This window comes from Saccostrea cucullata, unplaced genomic scaffold, assembly GCF_032062105.1.
Source record: "Saccostrea cucullata isolate Sc308-1 unplaced genomic scaffold, CSIRO_AGI_Scuc_v1 ctg586, whole genome shotgun sequence".
In the NCBI taxonomy this organism is placed as follows: Eukaryota; Metazoa; Mollusca; class Bivalvia; order Ostreida; family Ostreidae; genus Saccostrea; species Saccostrea cuccullata.
Window position 1 is genome coordinate 323,896 of NW_026931374.1, and position 14,761 is coordinate 338,656.

Sequence of the window (14,761 nt, forward strand, 5' to 3'; positions counted from 1 at the left end):
ACAATTTGCCATCTGACATTGTAAAAAAGGGTCAACATTGGGTCAACCTAACCAAACAGTTGTTAAGGTTGGCTGTTAGTTGGCATACACTTAAAACTACGTTGGCCCAACAATATGCCATCTGACATTTCAACATAGGGCCAACATTGGGCCAACCTAACCTAACAGTTGTAAAGGTTGGCTGTTAATTGGCATACACTTATAGCTACGTTGGCCCAACAATATGCCATCTGACATTTCAACAAAGGCCCAACGTTGGGCCAACCTAACGAACCAGTTTTTAAGGTTGGCTGTTAGTTGTCATACAATTATACCTACGTTGGCCCAACAATATGCCAACATGTTGGACCAACGTTGGGCCAATGAGCAAAATTACCGTGGGCCAACGTAAGGTTACCAACCGTGGGCCAACGTTGGAAAAAAAATTGGGCCAACGTTGGCCCAACTATGTCTTGCTATCTGGGTTTAACAAGCTTTTCGATTTCCGAATCGATTCTTGGCCACCAAACGTAGCTTCTCGTCAGAAGTTTCATTCGCACGATTCCAGGATGAGCTGAATGGAACATTTCAAGCACTCTTTTCCGAAATCGTTGTGGAATGATAACTCTGCATCCCCAGATGATGCAGCCTTGACTCACAGTCAATTCATTCTTTCTATTAAAGTACGCATTCAGGTTTGGATCCTCGTTTTCAGTCCAACCATTAACAATGCAGTCGTACACCTTTGACAAATATTTGTCTTTAGACGTTTCTCTTCTAATTTATTGGTGCGTAAGACATGATATTTGTTCCATTTAACTGAGTGTAAACATATCTGCTACATCAGTTAATTCCTCGGCCTCAAGTTCCTCCTTTTCTTGGGGAATTCTTGACAGTCCGTCTGCATTCGTGTGGCGCTTGGTATTGCGATATTCAATGTTGTACATGTACGTATATCCACTCAAAAATATTAGTATAGCATGTCTCTGCATTCGCGCTGCGGAGGTTACTGAAATTCCTTTACTAGGATTGAAAATTGACACTAACGGCTGATGATCGGTTATCAAGGTAAATTCGCGACCATACAGATAAGTGTGGAATTTCCTCACTCCAAAGACAATACCTACAGCTTCCTTGTCAATTTGACTGTAATTTCTCTCAGCTTTATTCAAAGTTCTTGAAGCGAACGCGATTGGGTGCTCCGTCCCGTCCTTCATCACGTGTGACAATACTGCCCCTAATCCGAAAGGTGACGCATCACACGCTAACCTGATTGGTAAATTTGGATCATAGTGACATAATACTTGATCAGAGGTTACCAACCTTTTTGCTTCCTCGAACGCTTCCTGACATTCTTTGGTCCACTGCCATTTGACATCCTTTTCCAGGAGTTTGTGCAACGGATGATAGATTCGGAAGGAATTTGTGATAGTAATTCACGAGCCCTAGAAATGCACGGAGTTGGGTGGTGTTGGTTGGCTCTGGGGTATCCAACACAGCTTTAATTTTATCCTTGGTCTTGTGTAATCCTTGTTTGTCAATTAAATGACCACAATACTAGTACTCGATTTGATCTTTGAAGAAGTGACACTTGGATTTATTCGCTCTCAAGTTATATTCCTCCAGTCTCTGTAGAACTTGACGTAAGTTTTCCAGATGTTCCGCATCATTCCTACCCGTAATAACCATATCATCCAGAATACACTGAACTCCATTTAATCCTTGCAATATTGTGTCAATAGTGCGCTGCCATATCGCAGGTGCTGACGCTACCCCGAATAGAAGTCGGTTGTAACGGTACAATCCTCGATGCGTGTTGATTGTAAGAAACTTCTTTGATTCCTCTTCTACTTCTAGTTGCAAATATGCATTCTTTAGATCAATCTTTGAGAATTTCTGTCCACCAGCTAACGAGGCGAATATGTCCTCGATGCGAGGCAAGGGGTATTGCTCTATTTCAAGTTGCGGATTTATCGTAACTTTGAAATCCCCACAAATTCGGATACCGGTATCACCTGATCTCTTAACTATCGGCACAATTGGCGTGGCCCATTCACTTGTCGGAACTTTTGTAACGATATTTTCACTTTCAAGTCGTTCTAACTCTTTTACAACTTTGGGTTTCAGCGCGTAAGCAAGCGATCTTGCTTTCACAAATACTGGTTTAGCGTTTTCCTCCATGATAAGGTTCGCCTTGACGGATCCGGTTTCCATTGTAAACACGGCACTGTGTTTATCAAGAATTTTCTCCAACTTCTGTGATAATTCGTTGTTATCAAATGTAACGTTGTTTAAGGAACTCCAATCCAATTTGATTTTTCGTAGCCATTCACGCCCGAAAAGTATCGCTTTTCCCTCGGAAACAACATACAGTTCTAATTTCTCTTGTTGATCTCTGTACACGACGTTTACGTCAGCTGCTCCAAGAGGTTTCAGTTTTTCTCCGGAGTAAGTTATTAAGGTTACACTTGTGTCCTTCAGTTTTCTGTTAGGAAACAGCTCTGTAAAAACCTTTTCGGGAACAATGGAGAGCGCAGAACCGGTGTCGACTTCCATATTAACCTTTTTTTCGTCAATACACACGTCCACCATAATTTCGTTCCTTTTCCCGGTATGCACAGAGTACAACCCTAAGTCACAGCAGCCGTCTTCATCCACTGCATGTACTTTCTTCGGGAAGAACTTATCCTTCGCACGACATGCCACCTTAATATGTCCTTTCTTCTTACATTTGTGACATGTTGCATCTTTGAATCTGCATTCTTCTGCTCTGTGGCCACTTTTGTTACATCGGTAACAATTCCCACTTTTCGGTTTTTCAAACCTTGCTTTCGATTTCTGGAATTTTAATTTGTTGACACCAGACTCGCGACTTTTTCCCTGCAATTCCAAGGCGTCTTTTGATGCAATTTCCATAGCGACCGCTATTTGGATTGCCTTATCCAGGGTGAGCCCCTGCACGGACAGTAATTTCTTCTCTGGGTTTGTTCATCTCGGAGTCCGCACACAAATCTGTCCCTTAGTGTGTTGTTTAGATCTTGAAAGTCACAATATTCAGAAAAGATTCCTGATTTGTGCGACATATTCATTAACACTTTCACCTTCTTTTTGCTCTCTTTTGTGGACCGCTATTACCAACGGTTTAGGTGATAGATGATCTTTAAGAACCTTAACAATTTCGTTAAAGCTCTTGTCCTTTGGTTTATCTGGTGTTGTGGGATTCCTCAGTAACGCATAAGTCTTTCCCCCAATTAAACTGAGGAGCGCAGGTACACGTTAGCCCCCTGTAATTCCATTAACTTCAAAATACTGTTCTAAACGTTCAGTATACGCTCTCCACGAATCAACAGTGTCAACAAACGCTTCTATCTTTCCAATATATCCAGCCATTGTAAAATCCTCGTCGCCAATTTTGTGTTGTTCTAAATGAGACTAGAAGGCATCTATGTCGATTAGCATTTTATTCTAGACTAAAGCATACAAACATATATACAGTGTATAAGCCTGAGCATGCAATTCGATATTCCTGGGATTGATAGCCAATTGCAATGTCCGAAACCATAATAAAGCTAATGTAAACAGTTCACTGGTTTGTTTATTAATGCACTTAAAATATCCAAACACAAAACAAGAATATCAGCAGTCTCGTTTAAAGTCATCATTTCGTAAGTTCTAAGGTCGATAGAATAATTTTGTCAGCAAATTAATACAATTTATCTTTGAGTCAAATGCTGACAGACGCGTTTCATACTAATTGTTATTCCATTATTAATACAATGAATTTACGACAATTGTTTTCCGTTATTTCCTGATCATGACAAGAAGCACACGGCTGGTGTGACCGGTCAGCAGAGGAATGCTCACTCCTCCATGGCACCTGTTCCTACCTCTGATGTTTCTAAGGACCGTGTTTGCTCTGCTCTTATTTTGTATTGTCTTATGGACTTTGATATTAGATACTGTTCGTTATCTCCATCTTTATACCCCCCGCTTGAAAAGCGGGAGGGTATAAAGTAATCGTTAATTCCGTCCGTCTGTACGTCTGTCCGTCCGTCTGTTACGCTTTGGGGTACCCTTCGTTTCTCTTATCCGCAACTCCTCTCATACCAATGAAGGAAATTTAATGAAACTTTCACAGAATCTTTATTACATATTGCCATTGTGCACCTCCTATTATACTTTTTGATCTGACATATATTTTGAATTTTCCAGAGCAAAACATGGATACTGCCATTATATTTATTTGGGAGGCGGGGGTATTATTTAGTGAGCTCATTGCTCACAGTACCTCTAGTTTTAATTTGTTTTTCTTTGATGTACTCTTACCCACATTTATCAAGGTGGGTAGGAAGGTAAGTCGATTTTTGTAAGGTGGAGGTTGGATTTTCCTTTTGGACAAGATTATTACTAATATTAAAATTCACAGACTCAGCCATTTATTGGTGTTTTTGTTACAATTAATACACTATGATAATAGCATACAGATTATTATTATATTTTTGTCAAAAAAAAATATTTCTATCAATTCATTTCATTTATTGACAACACCATCATACATTGGCATATAGTCATGAATACAACAATTAACATAAATAAAATAAAATATCAAAGAAAGCATATCAGGTTTGTTGAAGGTTTTCTTTCCTAATATCAAAGCACTTTTTCAAAAAGTTACAAACTCTCCTAGCAGTTCTAATACTTGTAGGATTGATAATGTCAATAATAGGGTTTTCCTTCATGTAACATTGTGCATTGAATATATCGTAATATTGTAATCTACATTGATTATATCTAGGACAATAAATTGGTAGGGATGATTTTGAAGGATCGGTTGGAGTATATTATGCAAACAATTCATTTTAATAGCCTTGAAATAGTTAATGCATATAATGAAATGTCTGGAAACCACCTGAGAAGTACTATACATGTACATGTACTTAAACCATTCAGAAGATATAACAAAGGTTTTAAGTTAACTATTTTTATTTCAAAGGGGATCAACTTCCTTTACACCCATTCTCAAATCTCAATATTAGGGCTCACATAATGTCGCCTCGTTTTCATTTAGAAGAAATGCCACTGATGTAATTTTTAAATCAACATTATAAATAGTCATATAACAATGAATAAGAATTCATATAATTATCGATCTGAAAGGGTATTTAAAGATTTCCAAATTCAAATATAGTAGTCTATTTGAAATGTACGTTACTGTCGCCGAGGCAAATATTATGCTGAATCCCCTCTGTGACTCATAGGCGTCGGAACCGGGGGGGGGGGGGCTGGGGGGGGGCTTAGCCCCTTCCCCACTTTTATTCCAAATTTATACTTAGTATAGACATTGAACATGTCTTCGTAAGTTTAGCCACCCCCCCCTCCCCCACTTTCCACAGATACGTCTTAGTATAGTTTAAAAATGTGGAAAGTCGTGTTGTTTGGAAGAAAATTTTTTTGGTACTGGAAATCGAACCTACCCCCCCCCCCCCCCCCCCCCAACGAAATAGGATTTTCGTGTTTTGGGAATAGACATTTCTTTTTTTCTTTTTTTTTTTTTTTTTTTTTTTTTTTTTTTGCTTGTCAGGTTTTTTTAAAGGTACAAAAAATTTTTTTTACACTTAGCCCCACTAAGTCAATTTGCTTCCGACGCCAATGTGTGTAATATATAGTTTTGATTCTCAAGTAAAAATTTTCTGATAAGTTAAACCTTGTATCATATATATTTCTTTTCATAACAATAAATACATTTTATTTGTGATAATAAATAATTTTCCTAATGTGCAATGTCCCTGTCGCTTAATTCTATTTCAACCACATTACAAGCAAACACAAAGATTATACACCTGATAGTTTTGTTCTCCTTTATTTATTGATGGGCTAAATTTGAAATTTCAAAGGATTAATTACTCCTACTTAGATAATGTAACATGAAATTGAAAGATTTGAGCAACTTTTATAAATATATTTACGGAACGAAAGACATTTTCAATCGTAGAGACAAGAAAGAAATACACGGTACGTTACCTATATTCTTCCATTAAGAATATATATTAAGTAGAAAATATGAGACGACTCTGAATAAGCAACCCCTTGTATCGTTTTGCTTAACACAATTAAAAATGATTTTTTACATGAAAAGTGATCATTTGAAATGTACGTGACTGAAATGTACGTTACCATGAAATTCGAATTAAGTGAATCTCGCAAGAATTTTCATGTATTCTCATACTTTCACACACTCGAATGTGTACACAAAGGAAAGTTTCAAAGGTTGGAGGTCGGCTATATCCCAAAATTAATGAAAAGAAAGTTTCTGCTGAGGAAAAAAAATATATTAAGGTCAATTATATGTAATATAATTTTGATACCTGATATATATTTCTGAATACGAAACCTGTATGATGCATTTCTTATGATATGCAGTTCAAATAGTATCAATATATTGCGTGTCTAACGTACGCTTGTGGAAGAGAATTGATTTTTATATTTGAAATGTACGTTACGTATGGTAACATACATTTTGCCTATTTCTAACTGACATTTTTTTTATTTAGTCAATGAATTGCGTTTACACGAGCGAAACAAAATTATCGTTACAATCCATTTGACAAGTGACCACATAAATCCATCTAAATGCACCCCCAATCCTCGTAAATGTGGTAGACTGTTACCACATGCTAGAAAATTTATTTATAAGTGTCTTAATTCATCTTTAGCAACCTTTTTGCAGTTTGTTTACTTTTAATATGCGACTTTTCGTCAATATTAATTTAATTGTTGTTGATAATTTAAAACAAGGTATGCATAGGCTTATAATTGGTAAAAAAAAACAAAAACAAAACAAAGCAAAAAAAGAAAAAGAAACAAAACAAATAAACCCAGAACATAAGACGGTCACGTACATTTCAAATACTGAAAGGCACACAATTCTCAGTTTTGTTTGAATCATTGCATTTTGGGTTATATTTTTTCCGAATCTGCTGAAAAGTACGTATGTTTGTGTTTTGACAAACGATGTTGCAACATACTAAATGAAATTGTTAACAAGACTGTCGATGGATATATTCGGAATAGATTTATGTTAAGTTTCAATGGCCAAACACAAGCATTTGTTAGATCATAGCAAAATACTTCTGACTCTTTTTTTTTTTTTTTTTTTTTTTTTTTGCACACAGGTAGAAGTAACTAGGCTACGACCGGTGTCAATTTCAGCGAAACAGCACAAAAGAATGGTAATGAACTGAGGTGGAGGGGACTCCACAATAATATGTGAAATGAACGTTACCGAAGTGACGTGACATTCATGTAGTTGATGACAAATAACCACGTTTGTTACATTATGATTTCTTATATTACTGCGTTAAAACGCTTCATTGAAATGATTTTTATGTCAATAATTGCTTTTTTTTCTCAATATTTTCTTATTACTAATTTACATATTATTACAAGCTTGAAATGTACGTTACCTACTCATATTCTGAAGCAATCGTGTCTTTATTAGTGGTGATTGTGACATGTAACACAATGTGATTACATAGAGAATCTTTTTGGAATAAACTAAAACAAAACGATGAATTTTAAGCTTTTTATTAAACAGAAATATGTCTTGAAATGTACGTTACATTTACGTAGTTTTCTAAATCGGCATGGATATATGTTTAAAAAGACAGTAACTACAAAAAAGAATTTTACTTCATGTACATGTTAAGTGCCAGTATCTATAGAAAATGACAAGATTCCAAACTGATCGCTCTAAACAAAACAGAGAGAAGAATTAAAAGCATATATTTAAAAAAAATGTTTTTATACATCTGGATCAAAAAGTATCTTTTGTTTTTTGAAAGGAAAAATCAAAAGCACGTTCGTATGCCGAGAAAATATGTTGCTGACAGAGTTGGTAGGATGTGCTGGTGTTAAGATGAGATATTCAAACTGTGATTTTAATGACTACATTTTTTTTTTTGACATATCTTTTTGGACATTGAAGAAAGACTAACGTACATTTTAAGCTACATTTCTGAATAAAATCACCCTCTACTTTACCGTCTTGTCATTATTCCATGTATTAAAATTTGATGAAAAAAAATCTTGAAACAAAATCTTCAGATACTTTTTTTCAAAGGTAATTGATAGAAAAATTGTTATCTTGAACTTCATTTTTTTAAAAAGTCAGAGAGGCTTTTGTGCCCTTATATTGAGAATTGGTGTTTAACTAAGGCCAAAAGGCACATAAATATATATAACCATGGAATGGTCTTGAATTCTATGGTCGATACAATGACCTTAATTGTCAGCAAATACAATTTATCATTAAGGTACTCCGATCGTCAGGAAGGAAAGAACTCCTACCAGCACCCAAGGAGGATGTATCACAGGGAATACAAACGTGACAGTGAAAATGTGAAATATTTATCTGTTGATGTAATGGATAAGGATTAGGTATATATTGTCGATTATCCTCGGAAAAAAATGAAATAGACGTTCAGCTTTTGAACAGCAGATTCACAGAGGCTTGCTCGATCCTGGCGTGTAAAAAAATATTAATTAAAAAAAAAAAACAAACAAACAAGCTGCAAAACAAACTACGTATAGTTTTATAGTATATCGTTAATGTTGTTTTTTTTTTAAATATATATTTTTTTCACACCAGGAGCAAGCCTCTGTGGGAGATTTTTATCGTGGATTCTATTTAATTATTTCTTTACCCACAAAATGTTTTAATTTTTACCGTAAATGCATTTAGATTCTTTTATACTAATTAAACTATATTCAATCAAGTTTCAATAAATTATTCAATCAATAATTGTTGTAACAATTAAGATGGGGAGTCACTTATCATAGGCGTCGGAACCGGGGGGGCTAGGGGGGCTTACCCCACCCCCCACTTTTTTTCCAAATATATACGTAGTATAGATATTGAACATATCTTCGTAAGTTTAGCCCCCCCCCCCACTTTTCACAGATACGTCTTAGTATAGGTTAAAATTGGGAAAAGTGTTGGTGTTTGGAAAAAAAATTTTGGTACTGGAGTTCGAACCTACCCCCCCCCCCCCCCAGGCTTGTCAGGTTTTTTTGGAGGTACAAAAAAAAATTTTTCTTACACTTAGCCCCCCCACTTTTTTGCTTCCGACGCCAATGCTTATTAATGGTTCTTTGCATCCCCCTCCCGGAAAAATGATCTTGTGTAGTGGATTACTATAACTGAAAAAAATAACAAAGAATCAGAACTTTTTGATGTGCAGAATGGAGAAGGATCTTAATATACCTTATTTTGACGCTTTATGAATTAATATTTCGCCCTTTCTGATTGCGCGAATGATTTTTTGAACGATCTGTCAAATTATTATCAAGGGTCGATAATCCAGAATTTAAAAATGGCGACTCGGTTCTTGCCGCATTCTACCTACAAATTAACGTTGAAAAGAATTTGGTAAGATGCTTATTCTTATTTGATATGAATTCTTGCTCAAGTAATGGCCATCTCTTGGTTACCTCCAAACTGACAAACACTGCTGATTGTCGTCTAAAATAGTTTCGTCCAATTGATTTGAAAAGGTCCAATACAATCTTGATTTAGCCTACGGTCAAATAGATATATACCGGTAGCTGTATTAATCTATTCAAAATAGCTTTATTTAGCTATTTATATTCAGTTTTTTCACAAAAACATTTTTGTAAAGAATAAACAAAAAGTTACATGTATTTTTACTTTAAACAGGTCCAGCACAATACCCAGATAAAGGTATATAGCTTGATAAAGCTGTATAGCTTTCTCAAGGTATTTAAAATACCTTGATCAAGGTATTTTATGTAATGAAAATTCCAAAAAATTCTTTAGAAATTAATTACTGAAAGTCGAGTTCTAAGTTGTAGCCAGTTAATTCACCCATGCATGTAAAGCACTCGAACACAAACAAATCAGTAATATGTTAGCGCGAGTGCAGTTATTTACTTTCAAAATCATTTACACAACTTTGACTTGCACTGCCTATCCTCAGTTCATTAAAAAAGAAGAAAAATCACTTTTCCAGGCATCGGGATCGAGATTCCAAACTTTTCAGAAGTTTCCGACAAAATCGGAAATACCCGAGCCGTTAAGTGACGAAAGTATGACGTCAAATAAAAAGTCCTGTTGAGTTAGAATGCAAACGATAGTTTTTTGGCATGGAGATTGCATTAAATCGTTGTTTGTAATTTTTTTCAAGTAAGTTGTTGCTATGTTTTAGCCACCATGTTGCTATGCACCGCAAAGGATTATTGGAATTTAAGAATGTTTTCACGTGGACTCATAATAATTTCTTGGAACAATGTGCAGATTTCATTCTGAATTTCCTCAGTTCGTACACATTAGTCTATTGAGCTCGGCCTCGCTGTGCTTGCTATAAAAACATGTCGTTTGAGGAGACGTTCATTGATGCTTTCTTTTTGATACCAGGGTGTTTTTCATGCTCGAGTAGACACACTGACAACAACTCAGAACTCGACTTTCAGTAATTAATTTTTAAAGATTTTCTTTGAATTTTCATCATGTTCATTACATCAAATACCTTGATCAAGGTATTTTAAATACCTGGATAAAGCTATATAGCTTTATCAAGCTATATACCTTTATCAGGGTATTGTGCTGGACCTGTTAAATACGTCAGTCCAGACAAACTCCAAACTCGGTGTAAACTCCAAAAAAGAAGTCTTTGGCTCCTTCATGCATTGCAGCAAAATGAAAATGATGTCCGATGTAAAAAAAAAAAAAAAAAAAAAAGAAAGAAAACGATGGATTGTCGTTTGCTTTCTCCAAATAGATCATGACACACAACGATTGTATTTAGTAAAATATTATATAACATCCTTGTAAAAAATGAAGGGCCAACAGTCTTCACCAAATTTTTTTTTCAGCACATGCCTTTTTCGGGCAGGTGTGATAACCAATTACACAAGCCCGAACAAATATTTACATGCCCAGAATTTTATCAAGTTATAGTATTATTCTTATTTGCCATTTCATGACAAGGAAATGATCTGAAATCCATTCTGTCAATTTATAGTCTCGCCATTTGTTTTCAACCTGTATACTTTTTGTGTCTCCTTTGCAGAAGAGTTCCTTGGAAATCGTGGTAAAATAAGATTTCAGTTAAATTTTATTTTGAACTTGACTTTAGATGGAAAATAAAAGACTTTAATGTACATTTAGTGTTATTGGTCTTATTTAATTTTATCATACCAAGGCTTACGCTTGTAAGTGTGCAAATTCCACGTGCCCGCTTCCAATTTTACCAGGTCCCGGGCATCGGACTCCTGGGATTTGTCGAAGACTGGGCCAAGGCCCTTTCCAAGGGGAGATAATCAAGAAAAGACAAAAATAGGATGGGGTCATTAAAAGATCTTCTTCTCAAGAACCACTGGGCCACACAAGCTGAAACTTATGTGGAAGTATCCTGGGGTAGACTAGTGTAGAACTTTGCATGGAGAGTTTATTCAGCCCCATGTTTTTTCATGGACTAAATAAATTCTCCATGCAAAGTTTTAAAGTTTAAGCATCTATATTGTAGGTACTGTAAAGCAAGGAGGAAATAAATTAAGGAATTAATTTTTACCGACAGTTTTGAATCTGCAATGTTATATTAATATCCAAACTCACTATTCTGCAAGAGCACAAGGTGACAAGAGGCCCATTGGTCACATCGCTCACCTGGGTAACTCAGGTGATACATTTCTTTACCCTCTTCTTATATATAATATGACCCCCTACTACCCCCCCTCCCTTTTGATTTCAATAATTTTAGAATCAAGATATATAAAAATTCCTTGATTCCTTGGCATGTATGATATTATATTTGTTCGGGCTTGTTTTATTGGAGGTTACACCTCCCTGAAGGGCATGTGCCCGAAAAAAAAGGATTTTTCGAAGACTGAAACAAAAATTAAATTGCCCCACCCCCCAAAAAACATAGCCTTGAATATGTTGATTCGGAATCAGATACTATAACTTGCACAGAAAGTCCGAAACAGCTGTCAAGTTTTCTGAATATCTTTATGTATTTGCTGTAAAAAAGTAAATAATTTGCATCTTTTTTTTTACTTTTCAGAATTTAAGCCTTTATAACAGGGTACCATGCCACCAATCATTGATTCCCACATGGGAATGCCTGGCGGGGCCCCAGGAGGGGGCACTATCCCCCTGGCGACTCTGATTGACTACATTGTACAGAGAACCTACCACGAGTTAACAGTGCTCTCAGAACTGTAAGTATTCCAATGATGAAGCAATATTGATAGATAATGAACAGTTTTAACTTTACCTGCATTTTGATAAATTTTTGCAGTGTACACAATATATAGCTACATCTTCAAAAAATTCTCTGTGTTCATTATACTTAAATTTGAAAGACTGTAAAGTTAATAAGACGACAATTGTTGAAATTCCTCATTTTAGCTGGGTGTCATGTTTTTTTGTGTGTAAAAAGTTGTTTATTATAAAAATAAGACAAGAGACCGATTACTATGTTATTTTATAGTAGTATGAAGTAAATTAAGAGATTGATTAATTTTTCTTCAGACTTCCCCGTAAGACTGACATGTTACTTACATATTATTTTATGGTAGTGTAAGGTAATTTACAGAATGGGTTATTCTAATTTTTCTTCAGTCTTCCCCGTAAGACAGACATGGAGAGGAAGGTGGAGATTGTCCAGTTTGCCAGTCGGACCAGACAGCTGTTTATACGGCTACTGGCTCTGGTCAAGTGGGCTAGCAGTGCCACTAAAGTGGACAAGTGCTCGGTAAGTACTGACCTCTGTCTTTATGTCAGCCGGACCAAACAGCTGTTTATACGACTACTGGCTCTGGTCAAGTGGGCTAGCAGTGCCACCAAAGTAGACAAGTGCTCGGTAAGTACTGATCTATGTCTTTATGTCAGCCGGACCAGACAGCTCTTTATATGGCTACCGGCTCTGGTCAAGTGGGCCAGCAGTGCCACCAAAGTAGACAAGTGCTCGGTAAGTACTGACCTATGTCTTTATGTCAGCCAGACCAGACAGCTCTTTATACGGCTACTGGCTCTAGTCAAGTGGGCTAGCAGCACCACCAAAGTTGACAAGTGCTTGGTAAGTACTGACCTATGTCTCTCTGTCAGCCGGACCAGACAGCTGTTTATATGGCTACTGGCTCTAATCAAGTGGGCTAGCAGTAGGGCTGTGTATTGAGCCAAAAATTTCGATACGATACAATATTTTTTAAAGCGATATGCTATATATTGGATTCTGAAACAAGTCCATCAGAAAAGGCTTTTAAATCATTTTAATGCATATGAACATTTCAAAACAAATAAGTGTTTTATTACCCATTTTAAAGTTCTTGTCTCATTGTCTTTAAAAATAACACTTCAATTAAAACTTTTGATGACAGTAAAATCAACATGTTCAAAAAAGATTTATCTTTGTATTTTGTAATAATTATAAAAACTGTGTTATTTCCTTAGAAATTATATTATTATTGAACATTGTTGAAGGTTTTAATTCAAAAAAGTAAAATATAATCTTTGGTGATTGAAATTCCCATTCTTGAAACAGAATTTGAAGAAAAAATGTCTGTCGGATATGTATTGGAAGTTACTTTTCGATACCAAATTTTTCTTGAATATCGATACGTATCGATATATTGATAAAGCCCTAGCTAGCAGTGCCACAAAAGTTGACAAGTGCTCGGTAAGTACTGACCTATGTCTCTATGTCAGCCGAACCAGACAGCTGTTTATACGGTTACTGGCTCTGGTCAAGTGGGCTAGCAGTGCTACAAAAGTGGACAAGTGCTCTGTAAGTACTGACCACAGCTACTGCAGTCCATTTGTACCGGTAAATCTTGTGTGGATATTAAACTCTTTCTGTAATGTTTTGTGTTTCATTTGATGTGAGAAAACAAGCAGTCTGTCTTGTATTTAATTTCACAACCTCATCTGTAACTGATAAACAAGGTTGCAACTTTTGAATTCCAGGAACTGCAAGATTCTTAAACATATACAATATATTTAATACTTCATGTACTTGATTCCATAAATCTATATTGTCGATATGCATTTGCTGTAAACTAGAATGGTTATAATATGGTTAACACTCCAAGGTGACATTTTACATACTAGACTAGTTTGAGCATCTGATTTACCAAGAGATCTGTAAAGTTTTATGAATTTCACTCGTTTAAGTCTGACTAATTTGGTATGTCTCGTTTTGTAGGAGATCTGTAATCTAGGTTGACTAATTTAAGTCTAATTTTGTAGGAGATCTGTAATCTAGGTTGACTAATTTAAGTCTAATTTTGTAGGAGATCTGTAATCTAGGTTGACTAATTTAAGTCTAATTTTGTAGGAGATCTGTAATCTAGGTTGACTAATTTAAGTCTAATTTTGTAGGAGATATGTAATCTAGGTTGACTAATTTAAGTCTAATTTTGTAGGAGATCTGTAATCTAGGTTGACTAATTTAAGTCTAATTTTGTAGGAGATCTGTAATCTAGGTTGACTAATTTAAGTCTAATTTTGTAGGATATCTGTAACCTAGGTTGACTAATTTAAGTCTGGTTTTGTAGTAGGGCTGGGACGATATATTGAAATATCGATATATCGTGATACATGTGAGGACGATACGCATATCGATACATATGAAGAAATATCGATATATCGCCCCCCAAAATCTTACTTCTATTTTTCTTTGTTTTTAGCTCACCTGAGCCGAAGGCTCAAGTGAGCTTTTCTGATCACATTTTGTCTGGCGTCCGTCTGTCTGTCTGTCCGTCT

General features: G+C 35.8%; 2 protein-coding genes across 4 annotated transcripts in view; one reads left to right on the forward strand and one right to left on the reverse strand.

Annotated features, from left to right (window-relative positions):
* Positions 1 to 1,536: 1,536 nt before the first annotated feature.
* Positions 1,537 to 2,895, reverse strand: LOC134232381 (uncharacterized protein K02A2.6-like). Its single transcript, XM_062714328.1, has one exon. It carries the CDS (start codon positions 2,893 to 2,895, stop codon positions 1,537 to 1,539), a length of 1,359 nt encoding a protein of 452 aa, XP_062570312.1.
* Positions 2,896 to 9,328: 6,433 nt separating this feature from the next.
* Positions 9,329 to 14,761, forward strand: part of LOC134232393 (mediator of RNA polymerase II transcription subunit 14-like) — a 29,259-nt gene continuing 23,826 nt past the window's right edge. For all 3 annotated transcript variants that reach the window (XM_062714342.1, XM_062714346.1, XM_062714345.1), the window contains exons 1-3: positions 9,329 to 9,406; positions 12,060 to 12,216; positions 12,620 to 12,752. In XM_062714342.1, coding sequence (XP_062570326.1) covers positions 12,086 to 12,216; positions 12,620 to 12,752 — 264 coding nt within the window. In that variant the 5' untranslated portion in view covers positions 9,329 to 9,406; positions 12,060 to 12,085. The remainder of the gene's footprint in view (positions 9,407 to 12,059; positions 12,217 to 12,619; positions 12,753 to 14,761) is intronic.